The sequence below is a fragment of the Patiria miniata genome, unplaced genomic scaffold (genome assembly GCF_015706575.1).
Source record: "Patiria miniata isolate m_02_andy unplaced genomic scaffold, ASM1570657v1 HiC_scaffold_13, whole genome shotgun sequence".
Classification (NCBI taxonomy): domain Eukaryota; kingdom Metazoa; phylum Echinodermata; class Asteroidea; order Valvatida; family Asterinidae; genus Patiria; species Patiria miniata.
In genome coordinates, this window is record NW_024037051.1 from 8368238 (window position 1) to 8394010 (window position 25773).

The 25773-nt window shown below is 40.5% G+C and overlaps 1 protein-coding gene across 1 annotated transcript in view; it reads right to left on the reverse strand.

Moving 5' to 3' along the window:
* Nucleotides 1–4273: 4273 nt before the first annotated feature.
* The window catches only part of LOC119721554, a 31550-nt gene continuing 10050 nt past the window's right edge, over nt 4274–25773 (reverse strand). The window contains 18 exon segments of the mRNA XM_038191634.1: nt 4274–5001; nt 5004–5710; nt 6014–6097; nt 6382–6453; nt 6779–6850; nt 7719–7787; nt 7941–8012; nt 8754–8874; nt 9846–9962; nt 10584–10715; nt 11521–11580; nt 12474–12830; nt 13144–13230; nt 14923–15044; nt 15607–15832; nt 21047–21163; nt 22609–22719; nt 25353–25718. Of these exon segments, the coding sequence (XP_038047562.1) occupies nt 4532–5001; nt 5004–5710; nt 6014–6097; nt 6382–6453; nt 6779–6850; nt 7719–7787; nt 7941–8012; nt 8754–8874; nt 9846–9962; nt 10584–10715; nt 11521–11580; nt 12474–12830; nt 13144–13230; nt 14923–15044; nt 15607–15832; nt 21047–21163; nt 22609–22719; nt 25353–25718 (3362 nt within the window). The 3' untranslated portion in view covers nt 4274–4531.

Consider the following 25773-nt stretch of genomic DNA (forward strand, 5'->3'; position numbering starts at 1 on the left):
TAGCCTACATAATAATAGTGTTCATTGTTGCGTAACGATAAGTACGTTTAGCGCACGTGTAGGCCTACTACTAACGAGGCTGCCGTATACAATTGTCCAAACAAATGAAAACAGTTGACTCATTACTGCCGACTTCAATTCTGTTCGTCCTTGGGGCCAAACAGATGCACACAGCAATGTTCCAGGTTTCTCCGCCTCTTAATAAGACAAATTGTTTTTGAGGAGAATTCTAAGGAAGCCTGGTGGCCGAGTGGTTAGATCCGTCGTCCACGAATCGCGGAGCCCGGTATCGAATCCCGTGGGTGTCTTTTTGCTTTTCAACACACGCGTTATATTCAGTCACTATAAGATGTTTAATTTCCGTCGTAAAATGCCAACAGTACCTTAGCTTAATCGGTAAGCACTGCTGCTGGCACTGTCCGCGAGTTCCAGGTTGGCACCTTCGTACAGGTTCAGGGCATGTGGTCCACTCGGAGAATCAGGGCTTAGGGTGCCGCCCTGTTCCTCCCTTAGCTCTTTGCTTTACAGGGCGACTGGCCCTCCGGGGTTACATGGATGGACAGGAAAGAAAGTGTGTATTGGCCGGAAACGCCGAGATCCCGGAAGAGCCCTAAGGGATTGGCTGGGGCATAGTTATGGCTCAGACCGATCCCTGAATGCTTGGCTAGCACATAACCTTTTGATTTTCTTTTTAGCCTCTATTTACATCTGCTCGGCAGGCCTACGGTAGTATTAAAAACAAAGCAAAGGTATGTGTAATAAATCAATGATTTTTTTAATAATTGACTATAATCAAAACGAAGTTTTGTTCGATCAATATGACTATGCCATTATTAATGACGCAATTTTCAATAGAAGTAAGAAACGCAGTATGCAATATTGTACCGGAAGAAAAATAAAAATGTACATTGTAATGTGTTTATTACGATTCAAAATAATAACGTTTCTTTAATTGTGAACATTTCCCAAATATATAGTTATTCGCAAATTAGGAACACGCAAGAAAACAAAGCCCCTCAGCCTTAAAACTGGAAATAAAAAATAGAAAAACAAATTCAAGTGGAAAACCCCAATGTACCTTAAAATTTGAATTGGAAAATTCCATAACATGGGGCTTTTACAGACTAGCCTTTGACTGTCAGTGACATGCAGTCACGGATCCAGAGAGGCTGGGGGGCGAACCCTTCTCCTGCTCTGACACTATAAAGTATGTACATGTGTATCTGAATCTGACGGGCCTGAACCACTCCCCCTCCTCCCAACCCATCCCCTTCAATAGTTACTAGATCTGACGTAAGTTGGTACATTGATATGAAATGTGATATCGACTTACCACTTTTTTGACCCAAATGAAGGTTCTGTAGCTCATGTAGGATGAAAGAATGAAATGGGGTAAGCAATTATTGTTGGAGTCCCCAGAATGTGGGAAGGCCTGTGGGCCACGACCAAACAGCGGGGTATCAGCCGATGGCTCGTCCGTTCATAAGTTGCCTTTTGACACCTTGAAAAACTACCGATGATGAATATAAATGACCCGCTAAAAGCGTGGAACCCAACAGGCGGCAGGGGCGGAACCAGACATTTCGGCAGGGGGGGGGAGTTCATCAGCCAAAAAAATTTGCAATGTAGACAGGTTTTTTTCCGGACATTTTGGCCTCCGAAAATCGGGGGGGGGGGGGCTCGCACCATACTATTTGGGCGCAGTTCAAATCCAACGACTTTTAATGCTATATTATTGCAAAATAGCGTACAAATATCCCACGTCGAAGCTGCCTCTGCTGTCCGTATGTTGTGCACAGGCGGACGTTATTACCAGTATAGATTATTTGGGGTGTCAGAGCGGGGGGGGGGGGGTTCACATTATTTTCAGATAATTTCTATGAAAACGATTGTATCACAGAAGTGGGGGTTGGAAACCCCCCCCCTCCTTTATAGGGGCCATGGCGACTCTTGTACAGTGCTAGAATTTGATCTGCCGGCGCGACGTCTTTTCATACGTCGTGTCAAAAAAGTCTTACTTATGATCGTAAATAACTATGTTGTTTACAATTACAAATGGAATTATATCCCCCAAATAGAAAATTCCAATGAGCTTTCAAATGAGACATCGCACGAAAAAAATCGGCCCACACCAAGCAATCAATTATTTAATTTCAACTTTCGAATAATTCGGTGTGAATAGTGTGCGCAATTTCAGAACTGGAGCGCGTCAGTTAAAGCCAACTTTCAAATCTGAGTAAAGGCCTGCAAACTCAAACAAGCAAATTTATTTGTTACAAATTCAAAAGTTTTAAAAGGCACGTGGGCTCTATATACCAACTTTTAAGAATGTCGTACTTAATAAAAAAAGAAAATATGTGCGTGACGATGCAGTATTTCGAAGATCTCTAAAAATGGATGCCGCTGCTTGATATTTGCTGTTCTTCCTTTTACCGACATTCTTAGCGCCGATAAAACCCACCTCAGGGCAGTGTCATAGCGGGGGGATGCACAGTTGCAAATGGCAACCGGCTACAGATTTTAAAAGCGAGCCGGGAGGGAGGGGGGAGGGAGCGTAAAGGGGCCGGCGACATCATCGGAAAAATGAAGCACCGTAGGAAAATTTAAATTAGTTGTTCGTTGTGTTATTCGGCGCAGCGCGCACAAGCATTGGAACGACGCACAGGCGCGCGCGGTTGCTATAATTCGTTGGATCAGTGCGCAACATCGCGTAAAACTGCAATTCAAAACAATTCCAAACATGATTTAGCAACTTTTGATTTTAAATTGAGATCCTAGAATGCTGTTTTTCTCGGAATATGAAGCTGAAGCTGAGCTGAAACTTTATCAAGTAAGTTGTTCAGTATCCTTCATTAGATTTTGAACACTTTTGTTGCTTCAAACGAACAAAATGCACTAATTACAAATGATGGACTATAGCTTTAAAGCGCCGCACATTTCTGATAATTTACATTTTAAAAATTGGTATACTATATTTTGAGACACCTTGTAGACTAGGTTGATGATGCCTGACTTTACTGTTGGTATTACACAGAAGACAAAGGAATTTCACAAAGTACATGCAAGACCTAAAGATGAAGATTTGCTGAAAACATGAACCAATAATTAGACAATTTAAGTACATGTTAGTTCATTATACGTGTTTGTATAATAATACTCCATTTTAGGATAAGGAAAATGGTGGCTCAGACCCATTCAGAGACGCCCTTTCGTATAGATTGACAATACCCATAAAAATATGTTCGGGTGTTGGTGTTTTCGTCTAAGAGTTAATTTCCACTGGGTCCTCCCAAAAACCAACAGCTCTGTCCAATTTTTTTCATATAAATTCATTAAAAATAAGGCGACCCCGCCCCGACCCCAGAAACAATTATACTGGTTATAATGTCCGCCTGTTCCCAAAATATGGACAGAGCCTGCTTGGTTTAATAGGGGCTAGTTGTACAGTATTATGTAATGTAGTGTTAATAATTGTCGGATTTGAACAGCGCCCCCATTAAAATGTATGATACGAGCCCCCCCCCCCCCCCCCCCCCCCCCCCCCACCCATTGATTTTACGGAGACCGAGTGTCCGGGCAAAAATACATGTCTAAATTTCAGCAATGATTTGCTGATACCTGGTGCTTGTTTCCCTCCAACCTATGATCTGTCCTGTTTCCAAAGGAATGTTAATTCCTACCTTCCGTTTTCCTGAGTACCTACTCTTCTTTTAATTTCTTTTGTAACCCTGTACCTGGAGTAGATTTAAGCATTGTTCAAGCGTCAGAAAGCTGTACAATTTTTTGAATTCACAAAATGACACAAACGGATCCATTGAAAAACACCATCTACGGCAAGAATGATTGTCATCATTAGGATATCGCTCTTAAGATTCAACAAAGACAGGTTATTAACATTTCAGTGAAAAACTGCATGTGTTTCTCACTGGATTTGCTTTGAAACAGTCACTCAAATCGATCTCAGTTTTAACATTCTAAATAGCTGAACCTTAAAAGATAATGGTTATATACATAAATTCTACGAAACAGATTTACAGGGTACACAAGATTTAGAATATGCCATCATACAATTATATTATGTAGATACTCTCGAATTTGCTACGTAACATTACATGAACAATACATTGTTCTTCAAAACGTTTCCACATTGTGCTTGAATAATATTGCATCTTGCAGTTGAGCATTTACTTTATTTCTCTTTTCTTGATTGCATCATTTAAATTAAGATAATATTTACTTAAAATATCAATACAATAAATGTCAGAAATGCACGTTACATGTGGGTTGAACATGTACATCCTAAACATTAAACAACAGGACTGTGTGGGTGTCTGCTTTCGAAATCAAAGTCATTACATTTGTTTTAATTAAACCATACATCTTGTGTTATTTTAGTGTAGGAAACTTATTCCAAACATCATGATTTTCAAACTTATAGATATGCACTCTTCACGAGTCCAACGATACTACATGAGATTTTGAACATTAAATCTCATTTACATAATAATTCTGAACTTGTCTTAGCAGCTGCTTAATTTTGTCTGAGTTCAGACATTGAGACATCCAATGTTTCGACTGAGCATGCCTTTGGGTTTTTTGGTTCAGATTTGTCCTGCGAATCACTATTGCTAGTAGTTTGCCGTGTGCAAGCCGAGTAAATCGTGTACAGGTACGGATTAAGTGAGGAGTTGATTGGTAGGATAAATACAACAATCCAACCATACATACCGGCTCCTATTTCAATCGTGTTAGTCTGAGAGAGAATTCCCATGATGATCACCGGCATCCAGCAAGCGAAATCCGTACCTACGATCACCGCCATCTTGACGGCCATTTTGATTTCGCGGTTTCGATGAGAACTCTTTCTCACCAGCTTACTCGACCTTTTGACAATGACAAAAATGGCGACGTAGCAACAGAAGACGATCAAGAAGCAAACCAGATTGACACCGAGAAACAGAACCACCGACAGGATCCAGGCGGGTTTCTTGTCAGTACCAAATTAAGAGTAAGTTGCTGGCTTCCTAGTGGATTGTTGGTGTCTAATTCAGCTTGGCTGCTATCTTCCCTGGTCGCTTTGGTGGTGAAAGGTAGTCCTATGCAGACATCAGAGAGTCCATACCAATCTGATTCTGGTTCGACCAAGATAGTAGGAACAACACTCAAGGAAAAAGCCACAAACCAAAGCAAACTGACTGCAATTTTTGTCGATCGTTCTCGGAGGTGGATACCACGATTGAATGGAAACACAATGCACAAGAAGCAATCGATGCTGATGAGTGTTACGAAAAACACCGACGCCTCACTGGACAAGACCGATATCACTCCAGCTATCTTACACACCACGCTGGACCGCCACACGCTAGCAGTACGGAAGTATGCCTCGCCATAAGAAAGATCAACACCTGCTATCATTAGCATGTACACACCCATCATGAAATCCGAAATTGCCAGATTCAACACCATAAATGAATGCGTCTTCTTACCTCCTCTACCACCTGCGCCTTTTATCCTCCAAATGATAACCACTACATTACCCAAGAGGGCGCTCAACCCCAATACCCACAATGCCACGCGCAACACGTTGTTCTGCAACAGACTTCCACACAGGTTCAGTGGTGGTTGCAACTCGGTAGTGTGGCAGTCTGTTTCGAACGAGAAATGTTCTAACTCTGCAAAATCACAGCATAAACGGTAGTCGTCAACGTACCTATAAAGCGAACAGAGTTGAAACCAAAAAGGCTATTAATTGTATCTTGTCGAGAAACACCTGTCAACAGGGAACTACGTAGGCCTACTATAAAGTATACAAAAGCAGAACATGTTTACCGTCATCTAAATAAAAAATACAAGCGAGTGTTTGGATGTTATGAAGGAAAGGGGAGGTAAAACCGAAAAAAAAAAGATTGTTAAAAACTCACCAGATGCCTAGAATCACAGTGTGGATAACATCTATCTTTTAAAGTTGATCTAAAGAGTTGATGAGAGCAGTTAATGAAATTCATTTACTCACACAGTTTGCAGAGACTCTAACTCCTGAAACGCTCCCTTTTCCACCTCAATAAACATGTCGCCTCGTAGTTTGGTTATGATCACACTAAAAGTAGTTGTTGAAAAATCAAAAAGAAATCATTTATTTCATGTGTTTGTGAATTTTGCTTGCTTACTATGCCTTGCTTGGGAAACAAGGTTTTTTGGGAGCGGTCGTATTTTTTTAAAGCTACAGGGCCTATATTTATAGCATAACAGATTTCGAAAGTAGTTGTTTGTACCTTTATGGACGTTTTTGATCTTCTAATTAAAATTGTAGAACCATGATCGAATTTCATAAAGGCACGCAGGTAAAACTATGCAAGCGTAAGAAGGAAATAATTCTCTTACAGTGTTTCAAGATTTGACAGTCCCTGGAAAGCATCTGTAGAAATAGACCTGATGGGAACATTTACCATCATCCTGTATGGAAAGGAGGAAAATGAAAAAAGTCAAATTTTCATACACTTCAATCTATGACGCGACGAAAGTTGGAGTGGGCAGGGTATATGTTAACACGTGCAATGAGAGCCATCGAATGCTACAGACAAAATAATATCTGCATGTATACAATTACACATCACGTTTGGTCTAGCAGATGGCCAATTTGGCATTGGTACAAAAATATGAACATGTTACGTCGGATAGAAAAAAAGCCAGCAGTGTGCAATAGAAGAGTGGCATGCCGTCCCCCATCAAATACTTTAGTCACGTCTCTCCTTTCGAATGAAATGAAAGTGCCACTTACAATGTTTCGAGTTGCTCCAATTCGTTAAAGATGGGCAAATCAATCCTTGTTATATTGTTGTTAGAAATATCTCTGCGGAAAAGAAAAGATATTCACCTAAATATCTGTGGGTATTTGCTTAAATAAACGCACATAGGTGTACAATCCCTGTGAATATAGATGTTTTGAAATTTGAAAGGAATAGTATTGAATTGAGAAGAAATATTACTAAGCAAATATTTATATACTAGAAGTATGGAAGTATGCATCGATCATTATTAGAAGTGCCTGTGCATTTTTTCAGTCCATAATTCGTAGTTTGCGGAAAACGTGCCGGCGGACAACCAACTGTTGTTCGTTTAGACGATGCTCGTTCTTTACTCAAAATCCCGCTCCCGCCCCTCGGCCCTGCACCACCCAAAACAATGGGCGACGCATAACGGGTTTTTTTCAAGGGCGGATCCAAAAAATGTTTGGATTCTAGATGCTCTGTGGTGCGATCTGAGGCAATTTCTGACCACTTTAACCAGTGTTTTTTTAGGAAAAGATGGTGGTGTTCTCATTGCCTGCCTTTATTGCGAAGTCACCTTAAAAAATTGGGGGGGGGGAGGGCCATGGCCTCCTTTGCCCCCCCCCCATACACCCTTAGATTTTTTAAAAGGTTTTCAATTATATGAACACTTATATCAAGCAAATTTCCTGGCATAATACTTGAAATTCATTACAGAATATCTTCGAGCTCAATTTCAATTTCAAACAGCCATCAATGAATTTTATTAAGGAACGTATTACATATGTCACATTTGTAGCTGCATTCTAAATCGTAAAATTCGTCTCATATGGCGATATCGGCGCTGTATTGAAAAAGCTAAGTTGTTGCTGTTGTTTTGTTTTGTTTATGTTTTTTTATTTTCTGTGATAGTGTTATTAACATCTGGGAAAACCTATATTTACTACTTACAAATATGTTATATTCAGCCCAGTGAAAGCACCTTGCTGTATCCATTGTATGTGGTTATCTGTCAGGTACCTGAAATGATAAACATTAATCTGTGAGACAGAAGGACAGAAGGGGTATTTTTACTGGATTGTGAAAAGGGGAAAGTCAGTTTTAGATATCTTTCTTTGAGTTTCAGACCAGAAATGCAAGCCCTTTCTGATGCAGTTTGAAAACTCTACTCACAGCGCCTCGAGGTAGTGCAGTCCTTTGAAACCACCCGACTCAAGCGTAAGGATGTCACCGTTAGTAAGTTGTCTGTAAACCGTTGAAAGGAAAAACGTTAAGAATTGTTTTAGACAGTGTCAATAATCGGCAGCTACACGCGCATGTTGGTGGTACTGCTATTCTTAAATAGAGCCGAAAGCCCGGTTCATACTTCACGCGAAAGCGAAAGCGAAGCGAAATTCGTGACTTTCGAAGCGCGTTCATCATTGTTGACGACACGAATTTCGCTTCGCACAAGCTTTCGCGTGAAGTATGAACCGGGATGAACACTACATGTGTGCGTCTTTGTTAAACAATGTCAAACTGTGAGGGCATATAGGATCGTTTGCTTTCCATACAGTTTGATCGTTGCCATTAATAACACCACTCGAAATCCTAAGAAGAACGTTCAAAACCTAAACTGTTGAGGCTTCAGCTCAATGGATATTACACTTTTTGGGAAAACAGTGAAAAACATGGCCAACCTGTTGATCACGAAACACGATTTCGCCAATTGAACTCTTTATATAAAAAATAAATCAATTAATAGACTGATGGTTGAAAATCGTCAACATTTCTTGACTTCTTCTAAATGACAGCAAGCGAGACACTGATAGTTTCACGGGGTGTTAAGTACCAGGCGATGTTTAATCCAAGTGAGCTTTCGATAACAGTTCAGTAGGTTACTTTTGGGGTAAATGCAAATGATTTCATGTGCCTTTGAATATATATTTTAAAAAATTGTTAAACCAAAGACATTACACAGTGTACAACTTTGTATTTATATCTCACAGAGCCTGTGTCCTTCTTGCAGTGTTGGCGAGGGTGCTTGGACTCCACCCTTGTTGACACCGAACATGGAAATCGTCGACGTCATAGTTGCACTGACAGCCATTGGGACAACGCTTGGTATCTAACAACAATGAAATTAAACATTAAGAGACTCTAAAAATTGTTCTTATAGATAATATTGGGAAATATGAATGATTTGTTACCGTGCAACAACTTAGAATGCAGAAACATAAGTTGGGTAATTTCACGCACGTGTTCCCCGTACGTGGGTTCGAACCCGGACGGGGAACATGGTGCTTGTGTTCTTGGGCAAGACACTTTACTAAAATTGCCTCTCTCCACCCAGGAGTATAAATGGGTACCTGTGAAGGTAGAGACCAGATTGCGCTGATCTTGAGCTGCTGCAGAAACTGGTCCCATGGCCTGATGAACAGGGGTAATAATAGTGAAGCGCTTTGAGACCTTTGGTATAAAGCGCTATTTAAGCACTATATATTATCATTATATATTGTGTCAATGTGTAAACTGATGTGGTAATGCACGTGGTATTGCTATAAATGATTTTTAGCTATAAAATAAGGAGAATGAAGGAAAATACGCGAGAATAACGAGTCATTGTGCGAGTGTGGACCCGTCAATAATCTCTCGATTTTGATTGGTACTAACCACAGTTGATTTAGCAGTAGGCCTACTCATGCGCTTGTGAATTATACATTCTTCAATGTCCCAGATATACGATTCGACCCAAATCCGGATCGGATTTGGCCGGACACTAGTTGTTGGTCAAAATAAAAATTTGTGTTTGTGTCATTCTGACACTTTTCCGTGACAAATGGCCCGGAAAAAGTGCATCGGAGAAGTGTCATTTTGACTTGGAAGAGTACTAGGTCAAAGCCGGATTTTGGCTTGGTTGAATTTGACCCGTACTGGGGTCTTCACGCGTGTACTGTGTTATAATATGTTGCCTCCAACATGGTCTACATTATCTAAACAATGGGGAGGTTTGAGCCGAGGGCCATGTTTTCTTTTCATGCATTGATTTTCTGCTCTTTCAAACTTTGGGTTGTGTTTGAAATTGATGTCAAGACTTACCGCAATCGATCTCGTCGTCACCAGAGCCGCAGTTGACCGTGCCGTCGCATACTTCCTCCCAGTAGATACACTTGCTGGATGCATTGCACGCGTAAAACTCAGGGCAGTGGGTATTTTCTGTTAAGAGGAAAACATCGTTCATTCAAATTGAGTGTGGCCCCAATATACAAACTTTCGGACGATGGAATTATAGACAAGTGATTCTTAGGCCAGGTTGGGCCTTTTTGTTTCTCATTATCTCACCAAGTTTTCAACCATGTTGATATCAAGTTGTATTCCATACAGATGGTTATTTTTCTCAACTCTTGAGGTCATGATGATGAACATAATGAGATGAAGTTTGTGATGCGACCGTGTACCAATAAAAATGATTTTGAATTATGCGTATTAATGTGGTGGAAATAATTTATTTGTTATTTTTTTAGAAAAGGCTCTCCGGATCATGCCACGTACACTAAAAAAAAATGTAATATACCATTTTTGAGCTGGCATTTCAAGAGGTTAGGTTGGAACATTCGTCTTTAGATTTGTTAGGGTGTTATTATTGGAATCGAACAAACTGAATGAAATGCAAATGATCATATATGCCTGACAGGTTTGCACACCCACTGACGTGAAAAGAAAATCGGAAGCTTATGAGGAGAGCTGGGGGAAAATGTAAACTGCTGTGATGGTGATCAATCATGCATTGCCACAAGAATACCCTATTCCAGTTTATAAAAATAACAGTTTTTTTACGACAATTCTGTTCATCAAGTCCGCTTTTACAATCTGTAAACCCATCGCATCTGGCTTCAGGAATCACGCACGACCCGTCTTTACAGTCAAAAAGACTTTTGTTGTTCATATCACACGACACCGGGATTCTCTCTGTTAAGAAAAGAGAAAAGAGTGAGACATTTTCAAAGTTTGGCGTATGTGAAATAAGAGTGGTATTATTAAAGCGCATGTATCCACCGGGACAGGTGCTAAAGGCGCTACATCATTATTACCCCTGCTCATTGGGCCCATGAAACATTCCAAATACCATCTTAGCACCCTGGGGAGTATTTACAGCTTGATACAGCCTGTTAGGTGCAAGGAAGCTAATTGAATCACAATAACCATCTCTGCCTTCACAGGTACCAGGTTTACTCCTGGTTGGAGAGAAGCAATGAGTGACAAAGTGCCTTGCTCAAGGGCACAGGCAACATGACCCCACGCTGGACTCGAACCCACAACCTGCAGCTTTACATAACATAGTAAACACAAAAGGTATCACAGTTCCAAGTTACCTAAAGTGACTAACGGCCAGATCTCATTTAACTCTGACTCTCAGTGAGTGTACACTCACTGACAGTCAGAGTTAAATGAGATCTGGTTCAGCGATTCGTTTAATAAGTTTGAAACATTACATCTCTGACTAAAAAACCCTTTTACCTCCGGTGTATGGTTCAGGGCAAGATCTCGCATGGGGAGCGAGGCGCTCAGCACAGAAAATGACAAAAGTATCTTCGGAATGTGCCGCTCTCCTCCAAAGAATCAAATCGATTAAGGGTTTCGATTTGATAACGCATCCACATTCGACTATGATTAAAGTGCAATCGAGGGCCTGCAACCCTGTATGATTAATGTATCCTTCTTGTATTTTTTGGGGAAAAGCGTGTTTGGTTGAATATATTTTGTAAAAACGTACCTATCCCAAATTGTTCACAGTCTTCGCTTGGCGATTCCACTTCTTCGCACCAAGTTGGATCTGTAGTAAAAGATGAGATACTTGTGGATATATTTCTTTCTTGGCAGCCATTAAGAGGCATCTTCAATTGCGAAAGCATCGTGCAAGTTATTGTTCAGATAATCTGCCATGGAACCATTGCATTGTACATCAGTACCTTGCAAACAGTAGCGGATCTAGAGGGTATGGTTGCAACCCCCCCCCCCCAAAAAAAGTATAAAAAAAAATCTGTTTTGGTGGCCAATATTGTGGATTTAGTATTGTAGTATTTTTAATATGCATGTGTTATTCTAAGTTTTGTTTATAAGGCATGGAGAAGGATTCATATTTTATGTGAAAAACTGCTGTCCGATTATAGGTTTCGAACATGTTTTAACTTGTATCAAAGATTGGCGGACAAACAGTAATTCAAGTTACCGTAACGCGAGTTACCGAAATATGACCCCCTTGAAATGTTATGATCGGTCTTTTTTAATCATTGATATGGCAGCATGACTTACACCCTACTGCTGTGAGGGCACTAAAAAGATTCTTCCCACAGTCCACAGTATGAAGAAACTTTCAAAAGAGAGTTTCTGCCACGTCCTTTTGTGTAACGCGAATTAATTGTAAAAACAAACTTCTTGCCAAACCAACAGAAAATGTTGTTCGCTTCTTTTTTGTAGTCACTTAAATTCAAGGGATCTTCTGTGAGGGGAAAAAAGTCTACCCTAAATAATTTGACTTAATAGAATAAAGTACAAAGTTTACGCAAGTCCCCCTTTAAATGTAACGCGAGTTACCATGGAATTGCCCATGGGGTGTTCAGTGTAGGTGGGGATGAGTGGACATCGTTAACGAAGCGTGACGTTCCTCTCAGGCTTATTACAAGGGGAATCTACGGCGTGGATCTGATATGCCCCAGTCATACTTACCATTGAAAGGCAAGCTGCTTTGAATCGATAATAGATATCCTCTCATCCCAAAAATCCAATCCGATGTAAATTGAATGAAAATCGACGATGAGTTGAAGACCATGCTGCGAACTTTTGTTGTGCCGTCAAATCTGAAGTCTGAAGGCAAGACTCCGTAGAATGTGGGACCTTGCAATAGCAACACATCGTCATTAAGTTCCGTATAAAAATCCTCGATTTGGACAAAAATCACGCGATACTGCAAGGTAATGATAGTCCACGTGCAGTCAAGTTCATCGGGGTAATCGGCTGGGTAATTTGGCGAAGAAAAACTCACTGGTAGAAGGTTCACAGAGATGGTTTCCTCGCCGCAATGATCTGAGGGTTCAAAGTTATGTTACACTTTAGTCTTTCCAAAACAATTTTTTAAAAATTGAACAAGGAATCTCCCCAAACTAATTTCGAATGAATACTGTATATGCCGTAACTGGCCGTACAATCAGCATCACGTACTCTGGCATTATTTTTGGTTGAATATCCTGTTAGCAAAGTGATTATGTTCACAAAAAAAACAACCAGGATTCTATGTCCTTTCTTTGATACTGAACGGTTCTTCACACTTGAACATTAAAAAGGAAAAATAACTCACCTATACGGAACTTTCATACACCATACAAAAAAAGTCACTTACTTGTCGGGCATCGCAGCGATTCAGTGTTTTCAGGAACACATATGAACTCCGGATAGTCGCACAATACCTCTCCAACTCCGCATGAAACTATAGAGAAAAACGAAAAGTATCGCTGTCTCGAATAGATGACGATCGGGTATCGAATCAAGGATGAGATATCAAATCAACTACATCAATATATAAGGCAACAAATCAAGAGTCAGGTGTCAAAACAATCAGGTATCCAATCCACAGTCACGTTTCTAATCAACAATAAGGTATTACATCAGCCACCGGGTATCAAATCAAACGGTCACATATCAAACAAAATCAAATAAATGTTTCAAACACACATTACAGAATTGCCCAGATCAGAAAAGAAGAATTTACAATCAGAGAATAATTAACCAAACAGAGTACGACAAAAAGACCAATTGGCCCTATACATGTATGGGAAATTCAAGCATTATGACAAGCAGTGTAATGTCCGTAACAGAGCCAATTAACCATGATATCTAATTAATGATTCAGAAAAATGATCTAGTCTATAATCTCCTTGATCATTACTAGATATTGGATGTAGAAGATTTGAAGAAAAAAAACATTTTCAGGTTTATTAACGGAGCTCATGAAAGCTCTGTTACGGACATTACATAACACTGGAATTGCCCACATTTAGTGTGCAAGAAACGCACTTGATTAGAGATAACACAACGAAGTATGAATTAAAGTACAAATAAGAAACGTATTCAGTTGACTTGTATAATTAACCTACTTGTTTGCATTTCTTTCTGGAACTTTTTTGAATTCTCATTTTGCGAAATTGATTTATTGCCCTTAATACGAAAAACAAAATAAAATTTTAGTGAAAATCTCCAGCAGAATCGGATGACAAATGTGCAGTTTTAAAGAACGTCTTATATTAAATTGAATATGATGCCAAATGAATTTGCTTGCCTTAAAACAAAATTGAACGTTTGGATTCTTAATTTGAAACACAGATGCAACTGGCGAGGTAAAATTCATGTTAATATAATTGTATATGAAAGTGAAATCGGCTTCTTATTTGAAGAATTTGACCGGAAAATCCTATATATACTTCACAAATGTAGTTGTTTTATCTGCTAATAACATGCTGTCTACGAGCCGCGGCGGCAATTTCTTGTCAACAAGGGGGAATACACTTTTGCACTTACACTTACGTGGAAAGGTGGCGGACAAGCACTATATTTGGGAGGAGGGTGGAATGCACATACATTTATAGGCCTATATATTGTTAACATTTACACGCGCTGCAATAAATAATATGGGGACATCGCCTTTGGCGTTCCCTTCGTAGAAATATTGCGTTGGGGGATAGACCCCCTCCCCTACCAAGGGCGGATCCGGGGGGGGGGGGGCAAAGGGGGCCATGGCTTCGCAATAAAGGCAGGCAATGAGTACACCACCCTCTTTTCCTAAAAAAAAACATTGGTTAAAGTGGTCAGAAATTGCCTCAGATAGCACCAAGAGCATCTAGAATCAAAACATTTCGGGGCAATTAAGCGGGACCCGAACCCACGCCGTGATTTTTTTGGGACACACTTTTTGGGGACCAAATTTTTTTTGGCGCCCCCCCCCCCGAAAAAAATTGTGTTCTGGATCCGCCCTTGTCCCCAGTCCATACCAACCCGTGTTAATTTTTTAACAGATTCATAGCGGCATGATTGATTAAATACAGAGCAGCACCTTTAGTATGTGGAATCCATTACACGAAAACTGAACAGGAAAAACTGTGTATCTATGGATCAAGTTCCTTACTTGCGTCTTCGGACCTTTGTTCAAGTTGAAGTAAAAATCCCTTGCTTTCGTCGTAATAGTTTGAATAGAAATGCAGGGCTAATTCGTTGCCTCTTGAGGCAACTCTACTGGGACCATTTGACCTGCATTTGGAAAGTAAACAAATCAGTCTGTAAAGACAATATATGAGCATTAAAGAGTGTAATAAACAAGATATTTGCTCTTTCTTCTCTTTTTTTCGTTATTAACACGACTTTAAAAAGTAATTTTAACAATACAACTCATTTGAGGAGTGCTTTCTTCGTGTTTTATAGTGGGCAGCGGGGCAGGTCTCTTAGTTCCTGTGTGATACACTTGATTATAGGCACTTTGTACTTTCATTGTAACTGAATTTAAATAACAAAACCCAGTACCCACTGTCATGGCGCACCGTGCAAAGGTCTTAAACTCGGGAGATTGAGAAGATCATGTTAGTTGTATACTGGCTCACGTTAACGAAACTGAACAAATTCGATAGACGGGAATTGCTGCATAAACTATTAGCCACAAGTGTCGATCTTCTCTGGCTAGACAATCCAATCAACAGTTTTGTGTCATATCAAAGTCACAACAGCTTCTCCTTTACGAGTACCGATACCAATATTAATGAGCAAGAAACCGATTATTATCATGCATGTCGTGTTGATGTGCAATCTCATCAGTTACCCGCTTATTTTGAGGCCATCATTAAATGAACGTCCGTTGGACCACTGCAGGTAATCGTAAACACCTTCAGTCTCAAATTCGATAAATATGACCAGGATTCTGTGTTCCATGGGAGCCAGCACAACCCAATAGCATCTCATATTTGATGGGTAGTTCCCTGGCCACCCGGCCGAGGTCAAGTTGGCGTAGCCTAGCGTCATGTTGATAAGGCTGTCACCGCACGGACCTGCAATGTATAACAGCCACATTCACAGTTGAGAAATTAAGAAATACATAAACTCCAGGTGCATGGCAAGAAGCAGGGTTCGACCTTAACTTTTTTGTTCACCAGCCAGCCGGGCTACTGAAACAGACTCTTAACTAGCCAGAGGGCATGTTCACTAGACTGCATGTTTTTTTTTCCTTTATATTCTCTCTCTTTTTTTTTTATAAACAACAATGTGGCAACGTAAAACGTAAAACGTGTATAGGGCCTGAAAGTTGACCCCTGATGGCCAGGCCCGGAAAATTCGGGGGCGTACGAAAAATTTGGGGGCCTACGAAAACTTGGGGGAGGGCCTGCGAAAATACCGCAGTGTGCCATAACTGACGCTGTACAGCATGTATGCATTGGCCCTACGTATAAAATGTACGTGTAAAGTCTGTCGTTTTGAAGCACGGTGCCAACCATGGGCGTCGATTGGTGGGGAACGGGGGGACGTACTGATGTCGTTCTCCAACGTTTTTCGTCCCTGAATAAAAATACGTAGCCTACATTTGATTTTATAGCTGAGAACAGCTGATTTAATGACTCCAAACTCGAAAAAGATGTTTAAATGATGATCTTGTACTAAAACTTTGGCAGTCGTCAAAAATTGCCTCAGATCGCACCACAGCTAGGCGCCTGGAATCCAATTTTTTTCAGGGGCCCTTAAGCGGGCCCCGAACCCCGCACCGTTTAGACTTCGCACTCGCACAATTAGTACTGATCAAGATACACATGCATGTACCACCCCTTTGAGAAGCGAATGACGCCCTCGAGAATTGGTGCCAACGGGTTGTTAGAGCTAGGACCTATACCAGTTTGGCCTGGCTTGATTTGTACACCCCTCCCACCCCCCCCCCCTAACAAAAGTGTGTTCTGGATCCGTCCTTGTACCCCCACTCCCATGCAATAGGCCTAATCTATAGCCACAGATTTGTATTATGTGTTTGTTTAGACAGGGACATTCTCCGGTTCTTGTTACATGATTTTCCTAGTGTATCCAACTTAAGGCGTTGATAACTCATAACATGGTTTTGGGGAACATTCCTCATTTTGCCAAATTAGGTCACAAATGTGCCCCCTCGCGATGAAAATAAAACAGCCCTCAAACGCACTTGAAAGCATTATGATCGCGTTTAAAAATGATCTCCTCTCTTATAATGCAACAGTGCCCCTTTAAAACACAAATACCCCTCGCGCATTAACAAGATTGTGAACCTTCTCGAGATGGAAAACTATCCCTCGAAAACACGAATGACCCCTCTCGCAATACAACAATTTGTGCCCCTCTCAAAATGGAAAACTGGCCTGTAAAGAAATAATAGTGCTCCTTACGCTTGTAAAATGTAATGCAAACATTTTTAAAAGTGAATATCAATGTTGGTAGTAAATTTTGCTCTGGGTAACATGTATTCCTTACAATGTGAATGAAAATAGTTTCACAATTTTCTCCTCTTTCGCACCGACGGAAGGTGCCTTTTTTTTTAGCAAATGCCTCCTTTTGGTGATGCCCCCAGTTTTAAAAACGTTCCGCCGCCGCCGATTGGCGTATTACATGTTCAGGTGTAAGTACAAATTATACTCGCTTGCTAAGTACACAATACGACCCCAATTTAGATCGTAGTCGCCAAAGGTTCATGGATTTGTTTTGTTTCATCTCAAAGGCCTTTTCATGACCGTAGACTTGAGTCAAGGCGTATGGCAACCCGGACACGAAAAAAAGACCATGCGAGTGGCAGGCTCGTTGGCTCCGTAGGCCGTCATCAGGGGCGTAATTGCCGGGGTGGGGGTAGGGTTTGGGTATATATACCCCCACACTTTTTGACCGCGGGGATGGGCTATTGAATCATCCCCGACTTTTTTTGTGATGAAAAAAAATGAGGATTTTGAGGTTTTTTCCGGAACGTCCCAGCAACTAAAATGTATTCAATAGCACTGGAAAGATGAGAAACAAAGTACAAAAGCTTCTAAAAATGTAAGCGCGACTATACATAATTGATATTCGTCACAGTGTAATGTGGTGTCCAGCCCCCCCCCCCCCTCCCCTTCGAATGTCCATGGCCGGGCAATTCGGGCGTTTCATGTGCCACCAAGAGTTTTCTACCGAGAGTTCATTTTTCCTAGTGCATTGTGGAAGATGGTCGACAAATTCGCAGCGCGGGACATTTGAAATTGTTGGTTTTTTCCGGTCATTGGTTTCGTAAGCGTATGATTCGAGTATAAATTTGCCTTTTTCTTTTCTTTGTATCGACATGGTGTTTTTATTAAGGCGGCAGAACGCTATACCCGAATTTATAACTACTTAGCTAAAGTTGTTTAATGACACTCATTCAAATGGGCCTTGTTTTGTCGACCGTAATTTGAAAACCTGACTCTCCATGGCAAACTCTTGGTGGCCCACTGCATTGTGAATCGCCCAAATTTTATGATTTTGTCATCCCCCATCCCCCCCCCCACTCGCCAGCACAGATTTACGCCACTGGCCGTCATTGCCCTCGCGTGGTCACGATTCTAATCATGCAACCGACATTGTATTATAATGGCATCATTCTCTAGACTTAGCGTAAGTACAAGAAAAGATGAAGTTTCCCAAGCTAGCTAAGGGAGCTGAATTAGAATCAGACAAACACAATTCCCTCTTAAAATTTGTAAACGGGTCAGTAGTTTGATATAAATATAATGAGGTAGGGGAAACTTGCTAGAATTTCTCTAAATCATAGCGACATGTCAGTGCCGGCCGAGAGACGCGCGACGCGAAACAATAATTGATGAGATAGAATAAGGACGCGCTTGGTAAGGTTAATTGATCGTAGTGACTCTGAATAGTCAACTGCTCGGTACATAAGAATGATTGTAGAAAAGAGTTACGTAACAGCATTCATGTGTAAAGCACGATGCTGATGCATCTTTAGTGCAGCTATGAAACACAAAGTAACTCTCCCACTGCGGAAATAAGGATTATGTTTTAAACGCAAAGAGAAAAGCACCAACTGAAACAGCCTAGTTGTTAAGCTGTCTAACAGCGGACCCAGGGTTAGGGGTTCGAATCCGCTTGGTGTCATTTTTTGGTTTTCGATGCCCGCGATTCTGTCATTTAAGAGTATTAATTTTCCGTCGTCATTTACCAACAGCAGTTAGCTCGGTCGGTCGGTAAGCTGACTCACAAGTTGGGACTGTCTGCGAAGTCCAGGTTGGCATCTGCGTATAGGTACGGGGTTCTTTTGCTGACTCGGCAGCAAGGCTTAGGGTGCCACCTCGTTTCCTCCCTTTATGGTGCCTGACTTTCGAGTTACATGGATAGACAGGGAAGGAGGTGTGGTGGGCCGGGTACCGAGTCCCAGAAGAGTTCTATATGGAAGTCGGTAAGGGGCTCATTGAGTTAGGGTCATAAGTCCGACTCCTGAAGACTTGGCCATCGCCACATAACTTTTTGTTTTATTTTCTTTCTTTTCTATCGGATGACAATTTCAAGAATGATTAACTTGTTTTATTTAAAGCTTAATTGTACTGTAATCGTTCGAAATTAATTTTTAAAATTGGTCGAAAATACAAAATTCAATCCAGCTATAATGTTTTATTTCATTGTCGCAAAACTGCATGTACATGCTCAGTACCTTTGCGCATACCTTGCTCAGGCCTGTTCCCTGATCCCAGACTGCAGGGGGGGGGGTCTTTAAATCCTAGAGTGGATTTAAAAAAATATTTTTATATCTTTTATATGCACAGCTGCAGCTGTCAACCCCCGTACATGAAGCGACTTCGCGCGGCACAATCTTTTGACAATGTACAATCTTTTGACATAGATTTCAGAACCGGATTTTAGCTATGCGGAGTTTTGAACAGCGGTGTTTATTATTAACATTCTTATTCCCTCTTCCTTTCCCCTTCCTTTCCATTCTTCGGAACACTGGTGCCTGGGGCCTACGAAACACTTAATCCGGGCCTGGTGATGGCGCTTCAGGGCCCCTCGTAAAGAATAGTTAATGTTTAAAAGTCAGAGTTTCAAAAATTAGTTTGGTATATTGATTTCTTTAAAAAATCACCCGCGGAATTTTATGGAAACTGAACAATCGCATGATAAGAAAGAAAAATATCCTGCAAAAAATGGACCTGTCACTTCCGAAAACTTCCGTGTGGACTCGTGGAACTCGATCACTCGTTTAGGCATGAATATTCATTGAATAATTTTGTGGCTGACAAGTTTTTTTTGAAGGATTTATTTTTATTTACAAATAAATTTAAAATGACCTTTGATAAGAACTGTATTAAAACGTGATCCAAACGAAATCTAGAATCCATCAGATGTAGGTAGGTATTAAACTCTTCGCGTCGTTATCATTTCGTTCTCACGCAAGTACGCGATGTGAAACTGACGTGATCGAACAAGGAGACCTTTAGGTACGAATATAGGTCGTAGGTAAAATTCGCTTTAGTACCCATTTCCAACTGATTTCTCATCTATTCTTATAACTTAACCCGTTAAAACAGTTGATAAATTATACACAAATTGATAGGTATGATTTCTGAATTTCATGAGATATTTCTTCCTGTCCTTTCATCTTTGCCGTATCCCAATAATTTTGGACTCGCCAGCTGGGCTACTTAAGGAATAGTTTGACTAGCCCTCCGCTGTTTTGACTAGCATTTGGCTAGCGGGCTACCGCTTATTTCGAACCCTGACAAGCCTATAGAGCCTTGTATTTGATGCGATATTCTTCCAGGTGTATGCTTAAGATAACAACTTCAAGGGTAATGAATGCTGAAGGGGGTCAAGGACCAAATACTACAGAATACTGCCACATGACGAAAAGCGATATATCTAGCGCAGCGCTTTCGCCAATGATGGGGCCTTCGTGATGTAATTGGCAGCGTGCCCGGATTGATCCGTCAAATCTCTTATAGATTATATTTTACATAATTTTCCCCTTTGCCACAACTTAATTATGTAGTTAAAATCTTGTTAGATGTGAAACTGAGACTTTTTAAGACGCTAGCCAGAAAAACTCACCACAATTGAGCTCATCTGACTTATCAGAGCAGCCGGTGAATCCATTACATATATGCTCTTTCCCACGGCTTGCATATTATCTGCATGTCTATAGACATAGCCTATCAGACGTTATACAGGAGACTTGGCTCCGTGGATAACGGGTGATACTCAGACTAGGATAATGTAGCCTAGCAAGAAAAACTCACCACAATTGAGCTCATCTGACTTATCAGAGCAACTGGCGTATTCATCACAAATATGCTTCTTTTCATAGCATCCGCTCCAGCCTGTCCCACACGTAAATTCCTCCTCAGAACAACCTCCTGCAAAGGAACCCAATAGAAACCCATTAACATTATCATTTTGAATGTTTTCCATTTGTCAACTACGACAGAAAGTTCACAGCAACAACATAGTATTAGTTAAAATGTTTGGCATTGTGCACAATCTGTGAGCGATCGATTTTGTCAAGATTTTGATAAACAGGCTAGCATTCGTCGGCCAGGAGACTAAATAGATTCCTTTAGATTCAGGGGGAAAATATATTTATACATAGTTTCCTTAATTTTATTTTTTTATTTATTATTTAAGTAGGCCTAATATCCTTCCCGTCCCCTACTTGATTCGACATTTTCCTATTTTACTTTTCCCTTTTCCCTTCATCTTCCATTCTCAACCTTTTTGATGCATGTATCCATGTCTGTACTATGATAAATACATGTCTTTATACAAATATTTTATCAAAGTATGTTAAGGTTTGTAAATTATGTAAGTTGACAACTGTTGTAAATGGCCGCTATTTAGCCCTTGCTTGCTGCTAGGAGTGGTTTTAAATGAAATAAATAAACCACGAATAATAATTATAACAATTATATAAAGTAAATCATTCCTTAGGAAATGCTTATGGCCTACTCGACAACTATCCTCCACACCACCAAAACAATTTAGTCTGGTTCCCAGACCAAACGATTCTGACTATTCCTGACGAATCTTAGGTCAGGCAGCCTCCGTAGCTAAAAAAATAAACATGACGACATTGATGACCCTTTTTCAAAGCTCGGCTTCGTTTCCGATTTCGCTTTATCACTTTTAGCTTTTAATGTTCGATCTGATCAAATTTTTAAGTGAATCACTTGCCTTGTAATATCATACAGTTATGATAATACAGTTTGATGTTTCTGTAAGATAACATTGACTAATGTTGATCTGGAATCTTCAAAATTAGGCACCCAAATAGCACTGTTAGCAGGCGGAGCCGAATGAAGACCAAGTTTTGGAAAATCTCAGTAACGGTTGTCAAATTTAAAATTGTACATGACGCAGCAAAAAGTTCGCCCATACGATTCGAGCGTATACGATCCGAGTATATTTGATGCACAAAATCGTCGTTGAATTTCAAGTTTTCTAAATGAAAGCAATGAATATTAATTATCAACTCATTTAAAAAAAATAATAATAAGCAATTAGCAGTTAATTAAACCTATATTATATTCGGAAATACTCGGGCGCTATCCGATTGTCGACGAAACGAATTCGGCAAACTCCGGAAATTTTCGGAAAAAGGAGGAATTCCTCCCGTTTTAGTCACATGAGGTAAATTGTAATACAATGTATTACCGGAGGCTACCGGACCTAAGATTCATCGGGAATAGTCAGAATCTTTTGGTCTAGGAACCAGACTACAAAACAATTTTACATTGATGTAAAATACAACCTGTATCACATAAACACAAGTCGGAATAAATTTAATATTCTTTGAGACACTTACTACATCCAAATTCGTCCTCGTACTCAGGGCAGTCTGGCCAGCCATCGCAGACAGCGGATTGGTCGATACACGTTCTCCCAGAGGGACACTTATACTCTCCATTTTGGCACACTGCCAAAATACACAAGGCTTAATGTTATTTTCACATGTACGAATGGTCCTATACTTTTTGTTTACCAATCGCAGCGTTTCAATTTGCAATGCACATAGTATATTTAACCAATTTGGCAAGACCTCTTTCAATTTAAACCCAATTTTCAGCTTAGAGTCGGATTTTGGGACCATGTGAAGACCAGTCCTGATAACAATTCAAAATCTGTCTTGTCAAACGTTCTTTATACGTATATGCCAAAAACGCTACACTGCAACTTCATTTTATAATAATTTTTTAAGGACCGAGTTTTTTTTCCAGAGAGGATCGGACATTTCTGGATAAACCTATTGAGTAGAAATTTCCGGGCAAAATGCAAATATTTTACTTTCGCTGTACCTGATGCACAGTGAAAGAGGATTTCAGACCGTCTTCCAGTGCCGCAACTGACATCCATACGAGCACCCCGACCTACAATATACAGTCACTTTATATCATAGAGCTATATTAAATTACTAAAGCGCTAACTTGATGTACAAAGTAATGCCTGATGGGCGCATCCATGTTTGTACACAAACGGATAGAGAACTAGAAATTGTGTACGTATTTTGTACGTCTGCGTTTGTATTCCATACCGGTGCGTTATCGAAGCCGATACGCCCAAAACCGAAACGCACGATCAGCAAATGAGCGTTTCATTTTGCTCTACGCAAACAGCGCAACGCGTGCGCGTATTCGCTGCAGATGCTTTTTGCCGTGACGTTTTTGAACTGTCATGACGCGTTTAAGTTGTTTGCGTATGTTCTACTTGCGCGTTGAATGTAGAGTGCACTTTCAAAATTCAATCCATCTAATTTCATTATGTTCTACAAACACGCACATAAATTCAAAATGTCTGCGCCCAGGACGGCTTCAAAGCGTCTCCGCGCGCAAGAATGAGGAAGTAGCGCTCTAGTAATTTAATATTATACAAATAATGAATGTTTGTGAGTGCAATGGTAAGAGCAATTTCATGAGGTGACAGATGAAATGTGCCGAGTGGAACGGAACATTTCATCTGTCACCGAATGAAATTATTCTTTCCATTGCACGAACGTGAAACATTCATTATTTTTTTATATAACGCCTGAATAAATCCTTGTCATCTGATTGGTTGACTTTTAATAGCCAATTTATTCAGGTTAAAAACTGTTTGATAGTTTGACAAGGAAGTTCATCATATTTAATTTATGCAAACTGTTCAACGGGTTGAGAACCATCAAATTCAAGTAAGCTCGATTTAAAACAGCGCCACTGCCAGCAGCGATGACACCGTGCAATGGAAGTTCTATTCACCGTGCAATGGAACTTCCATTGCACGGTGCGCTGCGCGCCGCGCGCGCGCCGTGCGTTTGGACGAATATTTCAATAACATGTGATCAATGATCCACCAATCAGATGACGGGGATTTATTCAGGTGTTGTATAAAGCTGACGGGGATTTATTCAGGTGTTGTATTATACAAATATTGAATGCTTCGAGTGGTGTAGTAAAAGTAGCCTCCCGGGGTGATCCATGGACATAATGATCCATGGATCACCGAGGGAGGCTAGTTTTACTTCACCACGAGATAAAGCATTCAATATTTGTTTTATAACACTTCACCCACAGATTCTGCTTGGTTTTAATATTTTAAATTATTTAAATCTGAACACAGTTGAAATAAACTTCAATTTCAATACAAAATTGGTGAAAAATGTATTTCTCTCTTCCAAACTACCCCTTCGCGAAATGTTTGAACCCAACTCTGTGGCGTGCTCTCTTTGGAACAAAACGCGCTATGCGCAACGCGCACACCAGCATGCATTTGCACACAAATACCGCGCCGTGGGAAAAGTACTTTGGTTGCTAATGGTATAGTTCTTTGGTTGCTACGGGTATTGTACTTTTGGCCGTGCACAGAAAGATAGCAAAAATAGAAAGTATCATGTGACTAGCTCTCGACCAATCAAGACACAGAATCTGTGGGTGAGGTGTTATAAAAAGCTTTATAACACCTCACCCACAGATTCTGTGTCTTGATTGGCCGAGAGCGAGTCACATGTTACTTTCTAATTTTGCTATCTTTCTGTGCACGGCCAAAAGTACTATACCCGTAGCAACCAAAGTACTATACCATTGGCAACCACTATTTCCACAGCGCGGTATTTGTGTGCAAATGGATGCTTGTGTGCGCGTTGCGCGTTGCGCGTAGCGCGTATTGTTCCAAAGAGAGACCGCCGCAGACTTGGGTTGAAACATTTCGTAAAGGGGTAGTTTGGAAGAGAGAAATACATTTTCCACCAATTTTGTATTGAAATTGAAGTTTATTTCAACTGTGTTCAGATATAAATAATTTAAAATATTTAAATCAAGCAGAATCTGTGGGTGAAGTGTTATAAAACAAATATTGAATGCTTTAGCTCGTGGTGAAGTAAAACTAGCCTCCCTCGATGATCCATGGAGCATTCTATTTTCCCTCGGCTTCGCCTCGGGAAAATAGAATGTCCATGGATCACCTCGGGAGGCTAGTTTTACTACACCACTCGAAGCATTCAATATCTGTATACAATGATTTATATGGACTTTATACCCTGCAGAGTCGGTCGGCAATATTTCTTTTACCTTTACTTACCAACATCCACGAACTGACTGAGTGTAAGCGTAATATCCCAGTTATCAACATAAGGGTAGCCGGTGTTCTTTATCCATAGTGCGGGGCCACTCGAAGAAATATGTCGGCGGAATATTCTATCATAAGATGCAAAGTCGGCAAGTTCCGTACATTGGCTTCGGTTGCTGTCTCTAACAAAGTCTCCATAATTCCCATCGCAGAAGGTGGTGGGTGCATATCGCAAGGTCAGAACGGTGATTAGAATTCGTGTAGACGGTTCAGCGGTAACAGTCCACACACAGTCGTACCTGCGATCTACGTCAAATGCTGCCGTGAAAAATCGGCTAACTGAAGCATTCAATGCTATATTTGGGTCCCCGCAGAGACCTGCAATTGTGAAATAAGCATTTGTAAGAGTCTTTTATCAATGGGTTGAAAAAAA